At 34.7% G+C, this 13,790-nt stretch overlaps 1 protein-coding gene across 1 annotated transcript; it reads right to left on the reverse strand.

Annotated features, from left to right (window-relative positions):
• Positions 1–6,586: 6,586 nt before the first annotated feature.
• On the reverse strand, positions 6,587–13,404 carry GDF2 (growth differentiation factor 2). Its single transcript, XM_053692894.1, has 2 exons — positions 13,080–13,404; positions 6,587–7,686 (listed from the first exon to the last, which is right to left on the reverse strand). Exons 1-2 carry the CDS (start codon positions 13,402–13,404, stop codon positions 6,815–6,817), a joined length of 1,197 nt encoding a protein of 398 aa, XP_053548869.1. The 3' UTR covers positions 6,587–6,814.
• Between the last annotated feature and the right edge of the window lie 386 nt (positions 13,405–13,790).

A 13,790-nucleotide genomic window follows, 5' to 3' on the forward strand; every position in this document is an offset into this window, starting at 1 on the left:
TCTTTGGTATCTTTATTTGAAATGCAAGAATCTAAGTTTAGATGCCGGCCCATTTTTGGTGAACAACCTGGGTTGTCCTTGCTGATTGGTGGATAAATTCATCCACCAATAAAAAAGTGCTATCCAGAGTTCTGAACCTCAAAAAAAGCTTAAATGCCTTCTTTTTCAAATAAAGATAGCAAGTGAATGAAGAAAAAATGAGGAGTAAATTAGAAAGTTGCTTAAAATTGCAAGCTCTATCTGAATCATGAAAGAAAACAATTGGGTTCAGTGTCCCTTTAATTGTGTGCCTCTATGTACACACACAAACAGACATGTGATAAATGGCCATAGTAGTAGAAAAATGACATGCTCTAATTTAGGCAACTCAGATGTAGAACTAACGCTGCTGTTTGCAACAGCTGTGGTTTCTGCTCAGAACCAGCAGCGCTCTGCAGGTCCCAAGTGGTACTTCTACTGTGTGTTTAACTCCTTTGCTGGGGTTAAACACACATTAGTACAGGGTCAATAGTCTTAAAATTCAACACTGCTCGAATGAATTAGAGCATGTCATTTTTTTATTAGTATAGCCCTTTAAGGACTACACATTTCCTCTAATTCACTAGTGCCTGAATAAAGAGAAATTGCTGTAATTAAGAAACTTCTTACTTTCTAAAAAGTACCTTTTTTCCTGATTGGTCACCTACAGTGATATTTTTTCATCCTGGTTTTATATAAATGGAAATACATCTCAAACAAACATGACAGATACAAAATAAGATCTTTATTATAACAACACAAACAACATTTGTTATAACATGACACATAATATAAAGCACCCGTTTATAACATCAGTAAATCAGAATAGCAAAAAAGATCCAAGTAAAATAGATATTACTCTTAATGAATTGTCTTAACCGGCTTTAAAGGGACACTGTACCCAAATTTTTTTCTTTTGTGATTCAGAAAGAGCATGACATTTTAAGCAACTTTCTAATTTACTCCTATTAGCAAATTTTCTTCATTCTCTTGGTATCTTTATTTGAACTGCAAGAATGTAAGTTTAGATGCCGGCCCATTTTTGGTGAACAACCTGGGTTGTCCTTGCTGATTGGTGGATAAATTCATCCACCAATAAAAAATTGCTGTCCAGAGTACTGAAACAAAAAAAAACTTAGATGCCTTCTTTTTCAAATAAAGATAGCAAGAGAACAAAGAAAAATTGCTAATAGGAGTAAATTAGAAAGTTGCTTAAAATTGCATGCTCTATCTGAATCACAAAAGAAAAAATGTGGGTTCAGTGACCCTTTAAGTTAAATAAGAGATAATTGGATTCTGTGTGCTTGTCTTAATTTGTGTATTTATTTATGTATGAATGAAGGTATTTCCCCACTTACCTAGTAACACTAACAAAATTGGTGTTACAATATCTAGAAAATGTGCATTATTTTGTTAAAGGGATATGAAACCCAAATTTATTTATTTCATGAGAAGATAGAGCATGCAATTTTAAGCTAAATGTAGCCACCAATCAGCAAGCACTACCCAGGGTGCTGAACCAAAAATGGGCAGGCTCCTAAGCTTACATGCCTGCTTTTTCAAATAAAGATACCAAGAGAACAAAGAAAAGTTGATAATATGAGTAAATTAGAAAGTTGGTTAAAACTGCCTGTTCTATCTGAATCATGAAAGAAACCCATTTGGGCTTAGTATCCCTTTAAACAAGTTGTATCTCTTTGTAAAACATAACATCACTGAAAACCTTCTGAGATTTATACAAAAAATGTTATTAGTCAAAAACCTGCTTGCTGCAACATAAAAGGCTTAATCATATTCTGTATCTCGTTGTTTGTGTCTTTATTATACCTTAAAGGGATATGAAACCCAATTTTTTCTTTCTTTCATTTTTCAGAACATGTGATTTTAAACTTTCTAATTCACTTCTATCATCAAATTTTCTTTATTCTCTGTATTTTCTATTATTATGTTCAGGAGTCTGAAGCACTATATCGCAGCAGTTTTACAAGAATGATATACATTTACAAGAGCACTATATGGCAGCAGTTTTACAAGAATGATATACATTTACAAGAGCACTATATGGCAGCAGTTTTACAAGAATGATATACATTTGCAAGAGCACTAGATGGCCGAACTACTAGTACTGCTTCAGATGCCTACTTAGGTATCTCTTCAACACAGAATATCATGGAAACGAAACAAATTTGATAAAAGGAAATTGGAAACTTTTGTAAAATCGTATGCTCTGTCAGAATCACAAATAAAAATCTTTAGGTTTCATAACCCATTAACATTTAAAAACTCATTAAAAAAACAGCTATGTATTAACAATTGCAGATCCTATTACTTTTATATGCCCAACACAATGTAATAGTCTGAGTAGTGGCAGGACTTTCCAGAACTTAAGTGTATATGTCAAAGACATGCTAGTGTATCTCAAGACAGCTCTTCCGGAAGTTTTTGTCAATAGAGGTGATAAGGTTAGAGTTCTTCTGATAGAGCCAGGCAATAGCAGGGTGTCTGCTCTTATCATTCAAGTATGTGCAATAGAGGGTTAAAAATAGACACTTCTAAGGAAAAGACGCCAACATGTCTATACACCTGCTTCCCCATACTCTCAAAAGTATAGTAATTCTAGTGCATTGAGATTTGTAGAGCAACATGTGATATGTAAGATATAGAGGCATATTTAAGAAATGTCTTGCAACGCCGTCCCCTGCTGACTCACAGCCAATGGGCCGCCAGCAGGGGGTGTCAATCAACCCGATCGTACTCGATCGGGTTGAATTGTTCCGATTCCTGCGGACAGGGTTATGGAGCTGCGGTCTTTGTGACCGCTGCTTCATAACTGCTGTTTCTGGGGAGTCTGAAGACTCGCCAGAAACACGGGCCGTCAAGCTCCTTTCGAAGCTTGATAGATAGGCCCCATAGTATGGTTACATATTAATGTATCGTTACTGCTGAAGACTATGCTGTGCTTTTGTATGGTGAAAAGAGATTGGCTCCATGTTTGTGCAGAAGACAAGAAAGAGGTTAGTATTGTAGGGATATCAATGATAGCTAATGGGCACTGTAAACTGATCGCGGTCTACACAGAACTAGACCTACTATGGGCCACATTTATCAAATGCCAGGAGAACAAGATTTGCTTCTGGGAACCTGTCCACCCGGCATTGTGGCAAACTGCTGCCTGCTTTTATCATTACACAAGTGGCCGCTTGTGAAACACCACCCCTCTCATGTGGTCAATCGTGCGTGAGCAGGGGCTGTCAATGACCCTGGTTGGATTAATCCACTGGTGTATGGGTTAGGAAACTGTGATATGATGACCACTGCTTGTTAAAGGACCATGATACCCAAATGTTGAAACACTTGAAAGTGATGCAGCATAGCTGTAAAAAGCTGACTAGAAAATATCACCTGAACATCTCTATGTAAAAAAGGAAGATATTTTACCTGAAAATGTCCTAAGTATTCAAACCCCATTGCAAAGGACTTTAAGCAGCAAATCAGTTTGTCTGTCCCGGGGTCGGAAAGGGAGTGAGCCTCGTGTACACTCATGTTATTTTTCATATTCAGTTTAATGGAGTTTACTATGAAATCTCATGACAGTTACATGAAATCTCATGAGATCAGAGTAAAAGAGTTAATGACCTCAACACTGATGATGCTGATTGGCTGCAGTTCATTTCTTCATTTTTTTTTAACTTGCAACTGGACAGCAGCTAAAGTATAACTTTTTACACAGCACGTACTCTGGTGAGCTGAGGAAGTTTTGAGGAAAAATATCTCCTTTTTTACATAAAGATGGTCAGGTGATATTTTCCTGTCAGCTTTTAAGAGTTATACTCCATCAGTTTCAAGTGATTTTATCATATGAGTATTATGTCCCTTTAACTATTGTCTGCAGGCTCCCTTATGCCAGCCTGCACAGAAGGCGTTTCAAAGCTGCATTTGCAGCTTGATAAACGAAGCCCTATGAGCTTTAACTTCTAATTAAACATGATTTTAGAATGATTTACACGTTTGTATTAACCATATTACGACAGCTTCTGTTTAATGGCAAACCCTAAATACTAGACAACAACGTGCAGTGACATTTACTGGACTTTACAAACACAAAATCTATTTATAAAAGAAAATATAAATATATAATATATGAAATAAATATTATGTTTGCATATTCCAGGTTTGGAACATGTACGTTTTTGGTGAGTAACATTCTTATTTAAGTGAAAAAGCATTCTATTTTGGGACATTATACACAAGCACAAACATACACATACATTTTTTTAATAAAGTTAAAACATTAGTTAAATAAATTATGTATAGTACAGAGCAAAGAGGCTTATTCTGATTTGAAGGGACATAGACAATTAAATCTGCATAAAACTGCAGGTTTGCAACTGAAAAAGAATTTGAGTACTGTATATTTTGTATACTTTGACACTGATATGATAGTATGGCAGATCACACATGTCCAGTATGAGAGAGGCTGAACTCTATACCAGGGCTTGACAAACCCAGGAACCAGGGAGCTACTAGCTCCTAGAAATTTACACCTGGTTCCTAACCTTTTAACAGATTTGTCGAACCCTGATCTATACTACTGTTTAACTACAGAGTCTTCCCCTTTTCTCTTCCACCAGTGTAGCATAACACTGATCCTGCTCAATTAATTTGCTATCATTGATTATTCATGTTTAATAACTAAATAAATCATTGCATATTGCTAATTTCCTTTCTATAAGTAAATATAAATAAAATGCATTTCTATATACAATTTTGTTTGCTTATATTTATCTGATACAGTCATATCCTCACAGGCTCATAGTCCATAGATGCTACAATTTTTGAAATTCAGAGTAAGGTGGCGATTTATTAAGCTGTCAACCAGCTTATTCCGCGCGATCCTTCAGGCTCGCCAGAATCAGGAATTAAGAAGCAGCGATCATAAGACCGTTGCTCCTTAACTCGTCAGCCACCTCTGAGGTGGTGGACAGCAATCAGCCGGATCGGATACGATCGGGTTAATTGACACCCCCTGATTGGCCGCAAATCTGCAGGGGGCGGCATTGCACAAGCAGTTCACTAGAAATGATTGTGCAATTATATATGCCGACAGCGTATCCTGTCCTCATTTAATGATGTGCGGCGGACATGATGCGCACATTGATAAATCTACCCCTAAGTGTTATTGCATTGTCTTTTTATTATGCACTTGTTAATTATTACATTTACTGTATTTAGTGGTTCTTTAAGTTTATTAATTTGCATTCTAAGGAGCTTATAAACACTGTATACTGTATAGCTAATTGCAGAAGCACTCCACAAAGGAACATTCTTTTTGTAGTGTTTGAAAGCCTCTGGCACTTTCCCCAGTCCAAAAAATGACACCTCAGTCCCGGGTTGGCTGGGAGTGGGCCTGTACCCAGTCTGGAGTCTTATGTTGTATAACAACACATGACATCAATATTTAACTGAAAACATTAATATATAGATAGTGCAGATAGGCAATTCACATTTACACTAGTACTGTTGTACAACATACTTAAAGGAATGTAATAACCTTCCAGAATACTAACTTGTATTAAAGGGGCTTATTTGACAGTAAGAGAGAAGAGGAAGTGCCGCTGCAGTGAGACCACATCCGGATGTGCAAACTATCTCGTAGCCAATACACGCCAAATTACAAGGGTAGAGTGGAGCCAACAAAAAATAGTAGCGGTGGACATCCGCAAAGGTACAGACAGAAAAAATGGCGTCTACAAGTCAGTATCTATGAGTAAGCGCCTACGGGCGTGAAACGTGTAAGATCAGCTGAGCCTCTCCACCTGTGTATTGTAACCGTACTATTTTTGTTTTAATGGATTAAAGTTTTTTGCACTGTTACTTGTAGCCGACATTTTTTCTGTCTGCTTATTTGACAGTCCAGCATTATGCTATTGTTTTATACATTTTTTTGCTGTGTTGTTAATTTTGAGTGAGCTTAGATTTTTAGAAAGTTAGTTTACTAACCATGAATTAATAAATATAAAATCAATACATTTGGATTATCTTACAGCTTTCATAGTAGAAATAGATATATCAATGTCTTGCCAAATGTTACAGTGACTGCGAATGAGTCATGACAGTTTGACAGCTGCAGAGCTAATATTTTTCAATATAACAAAATATGAAGAAAAAAAATAGTATATGTGAAAGAACATGATACTAAGCCAAATGTCATATCTCTTTAAACATTATCTATATTCCCAAATACCCTTATCACCTTATATTTGTTTTTTTTTACATTGTGTTTATCATTTTATTAACATCATCCTATTCCTGGATACAATCTCCTGTTCCTACTGTGCCCTAAGTGCTAGTGTAAGAGAATCATTGATACAACTTTTCTCAATGATCCATTTATTTTTATACTACTTTCCACCTTTTACCTCTTTCTAGTTTTCTTTTTAACTTTATTTAGTGTCATACACTGCTCTGCACATCTCTTTCTCTAAGAGCGCTATCTATGGGTATATGACATACAATTTCAATTTTCCAGCAGCTAAAGGTACATTTTTATTATTTGGTTCATGGTTCTCCCCTAGTTTGGAGTTTATCTTTCTGATATATCTAATCTCATCAAACTTAGATAAACGTCTGGCACTCATGTGATATAAATTACTTGTGGACCACATATACCATAGAAAAACGTCTCAGCTTCAAGTGTATTAATGGACAATAGGTAGCTTCCATCGTCCATATTTACTTCTCCAGTCTTAGGAGGGTTGAAGCTATAAGGAACATGTCAGACTACATACAATTCCTACTACCTGCAGCCACACTGAGCAACTTTCATATCTTCATATTTATTTTTTAAGGTGATCACCCCATTTTCATCTTTGTATAACACTTGTATTGACTCCAGCTGGGTGGGCACACAGCAAGGTTTCCTGATTTTTTGTGGACTATTGTGATGCATAAGCATCTGCACTATTGCGTGCTTGGTCGGTTTTAAGTTGTCAGTCAATGGATAATAGCACTCCCCTTTACACTGATTTGCATCATAGGATTTTGGTGCTATAATCCAAGAATTCCAACCAAGCTCCTCAAAATTCACTATTAGTGATGTTTTACGGCAGTAGTTGTCTTTCAAACTCCTTTTCCTTCTTTTTTTGTTAACTTCATCTTGTTTCTCATTGGTGATATCCTTGTAAAACGTTTGAATACCACTCGTTGGCTCGTGGGCTATCATTTCTCTTAACTCTGTTCTTGATTCTTTCATCTTGTTACACTTATCATCAGAGAACACAATAAGTAAGGGTGGATCACTACCATTTAATGTGACACCACTTTTAGGAAGAGCTTCCAGGGACTCATTTGTCTTCAGGAAAATTTCCAACTTGTTCTTATTCTGATCAGTTTTCAGCCATCTCTTCACTGCCCTAGTCACATCAATTGTCAACAACTTGCTTTTATCTATTTGTTTAGAATCAATCAAGGCTTTGGTGTCCCTGAGATTTTCTGATGGATCAAAATGGAGGACATCATAAACAAGCAGTTGTCCAATGTGTCTGTCATTGAGTGTCACGTGAAACTTAAGCTCTGCCCTAGTAACATCTTCATGACTTGGTACAGACGCATTAAACAGCAAAATGTGACTTTCAACTGTGTCTTCAATTGATGATGTCATCATAATGTCTGAAAGTGAAAAAAAATATATATCAATTTTCATATTAGATGTTTCTTCTACTTCTTTCTTACACCACAACTAAAGGATGAATTCTACTTGAAAAGCATTAAAACATTATTATTGCTATAACCATTTTTACTAATTTGATTTTGAGATGTACACTCTAAATACCCAATAAGACAAATCATTTAAATTATACTTGAGTGTTATAAGGGACTTAGATACTTTGTAAATCAGGAGTAAATAATAGTAAACTTAATATTAGGAAACAAATTAGCACCTTATACCTGAACATAACACGATGAGCTGCAATTTCTCATATTAAGTCACATTAATGCATGGATTTACATACCGAGAATGGTTTTGTTTAAAGAAAAAAAAAAATATTAATGCAAACTGTTTTATGTTTAAAGGGATAATAAACCCTATTTTTTTCTTTAATGATTCAGATAGAGAATACCATTTAAAACAACTTTCTAATTTACTTCCATTATCTAATTTGCTTCATTCTCTTGATATTCTGTCCTGAAAAGCATACCTAGATAGGCACAGTAACTGCTGATTGGTGGCTGCACATAGATGCCTCATGTGATTGGCTCACCCATGTGCATTGCTATTTCTTTAATAAAGGTTATCTAAATAATGAAGCAAATTACATAATATAAGTAAATTGGAATGTTGTTTAAAATTGTATTCTCTGTCTGAATCATGAACAATGTTTTTTGGGTTTAATGTCCCTTTAATATCATGAAACCTAACAAAACACATCCACTTAATTATTCTATTTCAACTTACAATACACTTATATTTGTCATATATTATAGTGCACTGAGAAATTACTTCAAATTCAAAATTAAACTTGCTTGATTCAGATAAAGCATGTATTTTAAAGACACTTTTAAATTCACTTCTATTTTCAAATGTGCTTCATTCTCTTGGTATCCCTTGTTAAAAAAGGATACTCACATATCCTACACTAGTGTGAGCTAGCTGCTGATTGGTTCCTGCACACATTTGTCTCTTGTGATTGCCTAGCTAAATGTGTTCAGCTAGCTGCTAGTAGTGCATTGCTGTTCCTTCAGCAATAAAAAACAAGATAATTTGATAATAGAAGTAAATTAAAAGGTTGTTTAAAATGGTATGTTCTATCCAAAACATGAAAGAATATTTTGGGGTGTCCTGTCCCTTTAATAACTCTTCATTACTGATACTTCACACATAAACTGAAACCAAAAAATGTCAATACCATTGTATCTAGATGCCAGTGCCCTAGATTTATAAAGGCTTGAAAACTCTCCTTAGTCTCTTGAATATTTGTGTTAATTGTCTATTCACTACAGTTTGCCCTCTTTACATTCTTTAGCTTAATAGAAAAGCATAAGAATTGTCAAGACTGCCATAGTACATCTCTATCAATAGTTTATAGGATACTGTTGTGTACTGGAAATTAATCTCTTAATTACTGCCTTTTGTTTGTTTTTTTATTTTACATATCTAATGTTTGATGCATATTCCAAAATTGCCCTTAAAGGGACAGTATACACTAATTTTCATATAACTGCATGTAATAGACACTACTACTAAGAATATGATGCATAGATACTGATATAAAAATCCAGTATAAAACTGTTTAAAAACATAATTAGAAGCTCTCAGTTTAGCTCTGTTGAAAAGGCAGCTGGAAAGCCCACTGCAAGTGGGAAATAAGACACTCCCCCTTCCTTTGCATATGAAAAGACACAAACAGAAGCAAGCTGGAGTAGGTATTTGACGGTATTCTCATAAAACTTTGGGGCTTGGTTAGGAGTCTGAAAATCAGAGCAATGTTATTTAAAAATAAGCAAAACTATACATTTTTTTAAAAAAAAAAACTTTATGTGCTATATAAATAGATCATCTACAAAACATTTATGCAAGAAAAAAAATAGTGTATAATGTCCCTTTAAGGATACATTTTCATGGTATGGCTAAATTGGTCCTTATTTTCTATATTAGCCGATGCTGCTGTTAACTTTTTTCAACATAAACAATTTAAGAGCATAAAGACAGTTAAGTATACTCTCACTTAAAGAGACCATATGGGAATATGCCTTTTTAATGCAGCTTTAATAAAAGTGATGTTTTATTACACACAAAAATTTGGTGAATGCAGTGTCTATTCTGGAGTGAATGGAGTAGAGCTGATGTATTACATTACCCAGCACCCCGGTATTTGTTGTTTGGATTGGTGAGTGCACTGGCAAACAAACTGCTATATTTATATATATAGCAGAAAATAATACTACTTCATAATGCCACCCGGCTACTTTTTTTATACATATACATATAGACAGCGAGAGACACCTGTAAAGGTAGAGAGAAATATAAAGCTACTATATAGGTTATAAGTGGATTTGATAACTTTTGTTGGTTCTCGGGGTATTCTAGTAAAGACCTGTCCCTAGCTACAATACTCAAAAGAGACCAATACCTGTTTATCAGGAAATTAAATAGTAAAATAATTTAAAAAAAAAATCTTCTGAAAATTGTGCAATATATTACTTTGTGGGAATAATATAAATAGTATACAACAATATTGTAATGAACTTCATAATTATTTAAGCTTCTAATGCTACATTTCCACACTTCCAAGTCTCGTTAACAATGTTTTAAATAAGAAAAGGGGTTGGAAGAAAATATTTTACAGGTCTCTAATCTGGGCAATTGGTGTGAGTTGGGTAAAAAAGACAGGTCACCAAATATTTCTGATAATACGTACATTAAGGCTACCTTTTCTAGTTGGAATTTAGGATTGGCTGTTAAAACCGAATTTGTCTATATCTATGGTTCCTTCCCCTCTCACCCCACTCATCAGAAATCCATCATTTGTCTTTCATGAGGTCCATTGCAGAAGGTAGGCCCTCAAATATTCTAATATACTTGATCTACTCCACAAAGGTCAATTTAAACGGCTCTTAAATATGATATAGTAAAAAACATTGGCTAATTGATATTTCCAGGTTAGGCACTTTTTGCAGTACCTCATCCATACATTTGACTTAAAGGGACACTGTACCCAAATGTTTTCTTTCGTTATTCAGATAGAGCATGCAATTTTAAAAAACTTTCTAATTTACTCCTATTATTAATTTGCCTTGGTTCTCTTGTTATCTTTATTTGAAAAAAGAAGGCATCTAAGCAATTTGTTTTGTTTAGCACGCTGGACAGCATTTGTTTATTGGTGGGTGAATTTATCCACCAATTAGCAAGAACAACCCAGGTTGTTCACCAAAAATGGGCCGACATATAAACTTACATTCTTGCATTTCAAATTAAGATACCAAGAGAATTTTAAAAAATTGATAATAGGAGTAAATTAGAAAGTTGCTTAAAATTGCATGCTCTTTCTGAATCACAAAAGGACAAATCTGGGTTCAGTGTCCCTTTAACTAGAGCTCTCTTATGCCGTTTAAAAAATTGTGCTCCTCCGCCATAGCAGCAAGGGACATTCATTCACTCTCTTATAAAAGTATTCAAGACTCACTTTATAAAAATAACTCATTGTACACAAACAAATTGAGAATATGATTTAAATAAAGCTTTTATCAGGAAGAATAGTATCACATGTTTACATTGTGTATGAAAATATCCTCCTATATTTTAACAGTAGAAACCTAATGGGATGGTGCCTCACTCCTCAGTACCTCCATGCTATTTACCCCCAGTGTCTGATGCTGGAGAAAAGTTGGCCAAAAACGTTCACTTTTACATTTCAGGTAGAAGTGTCAAACTGTTACAAAATTTGTGGATGAGATAATTAAGACTATAGCAACCATTAAGGAATACATAGAATAACAGAGATGTTTTATTCAATAGCCCCCTAAACAGTGCAGTAAATACAGACTTATCCTTTTTAAAAATTGGCAATTTCTCGAAATATCTTTCGGAAACAACAGACAATTCCTTCCCACACTAACTGGGTGAATTTAGTTGAGTTCACTTTGGTGTTGGAAAACATTTTTTTAATGTAATTCTGGACAAGGACATTTTTTCCCCCCATATATAGTTTTTATGGGAATCTAGACCTCAAAATTATTAGAGCCTGGTGACTGGTTTGGTCTAACTTATTCTCACAGTTAGGAATTATTTGTAGAAATACCAGAGGAAAGGAAATATTTCCTCTTTAGTTCTATTTCCCCCCACTTTTATTCCTTCTTGTCAGCCTTTCCTCTCTTTTGTGGGGTGGCCAAAGCTTGCTACTTCCTCCTGTATTTACACTGGTGGCATTTTATTGTATATAGCAATTTTGGATGTATGGTCATTTAACCTGCTTGTGTTGACAGTCAAATAGATGTGCTTCTCATGGGGTATCTAATTTGTTCTTAGAATTGACCTGCATCAATAGGACTTCATCTCTTCCCAGGTTTGCAGGGGACTGAGGTTTATTATTTTAGACAGTAAGTTTATATTTTTAAACATTTCTTTGATACATTTTGGATCATTGGAAGTATTGCATTGATTCTGTAATGTTTATGATTTGCTTCCTATTAATGTTTTTGTTTTTAGCGTACTTGGTTACACAAAGTATACAACCTACATTTTGTTCAGAACAGGTGACATTGTGAAGTTGCCAGTTGTGCAGTGTACTATTTTCTAATATTAAAACATTTTCTTCTAGCCAAAGCACAAATTAATTGCATAAATTAATATACATTTATCTAATGATAATTTGTGCAATAAACATTGAAACATTTTAATATTTGCTAATTTTAGCTTAATATTGTCTTACATTTTAGCTCATGGTAAAATCAGCTTGGTTGTGCTCATTAAAAAAGGTATTGGGGAGAAAACGGGTAAACAAAGTGGGGGGGGGGGGGTAACACATAAACAGATGCATATAAAAACTTACAATGTACAGAATTAAAACATTTCTGCTAGAAAAAATTTCTAGCTTTTGTATGCAATAAATTATAGTCCCCTTGTAAAATGCTAGTCTGTAAGTGGAAATTAAGATGCAGTTGTTAACAATAAAAATTGATTTTCAATATTGTTATAAATTTAACATGCATACACACACATATATACAGTATATAAAGGTAGAGACAGGTGCACTCTCACAAACTTGTTTCCTTGACCAGGGTGCTGAGTGAAATTTCAAATATAAACAGAAGAAAATAGCACTCACTGGGCTTGGCAGCAAAAGATGTCCTTTATTCAAGTGACGTTTCGGGGCATACCAGGTCTGTTTTCTTCTGTTGATATATATATATATATATATATATAAAGTTTAGATAAATATAAGCCAACTTAAGAATTGAAGCCATGTTTATGTGTATTAGAGACACAGGCATTACCTCTAAGCTATATTTCCTTTTCAATGTCTAAGACTCTACAGTCACAAACATTTAGAGAAGTCGTTTACCTTCAGTTTGATAACTGCGAACAATATTTGACATTGGCATCGAACTTTTATCTTTGGCATATCTGTTATATAAATCCATCATGTACTGAGGAGGCTCTGAATTTGTCCTCTCCAGGTTTGGAACATTTGATAGATTCAAACTCCTTAGAAAATCCTGCTTCATGTTTTCTATGAAAGCATCCAAACTTAAGGAGACCTCTTCTCTTTTTTCCTTGTGACCTCTGATAGCATCTTCATGTGTGAATTCCCGTAGCGACCTTGTGTGTGAGAATCCTGCTAGGGTAAGAAATAGTGAGCAGAAAACTGAAAGTGTTGCACTTCTCATGGTATCTTTGTCTTGAGTTGCCAATGTAAAAATGCTAAGAATCACTTTCTTCCCTCGATTACCATGGACAGATTTAACTTGAATAGTTTTTTTTTTTTTTTTTTTAAATCACAAGCTTGTCAGTTGTCATCCAGACCAAAATGTTCACTGCCTCTTATCTGAGGTTTGGATAGCTGCACATCAACTTAGCTTATCTCTTTAGTGTCTAGTTAATGAAGATACTGTAAACATGGAAGGTTTGTGCTGTGCAATAAGGAAAAGGACTTATGTGCTGCAGAGAAGAGGTCACTGCTTAATTAAAGATTCACTTTTCTTGGGCCAATATGGGCATGTTCAGTTTGTAAGGATCAAAGTTTCTCAAAACAACGTTTCTCACTAAAAAATGC

This window comes from Bombina bombina, chromosome 9, assembly GCF_027579735.1.
Source record: "Bombina bombina isolate aBomBom1 chromosome 9, aBomBom1.pri, whole genome shotgun sequence".
NCBI lineage: Eukaryota > Metazoa > Chordata > Amphibia > Anura > Bombinatoridae > Bombina > Bombina bombina.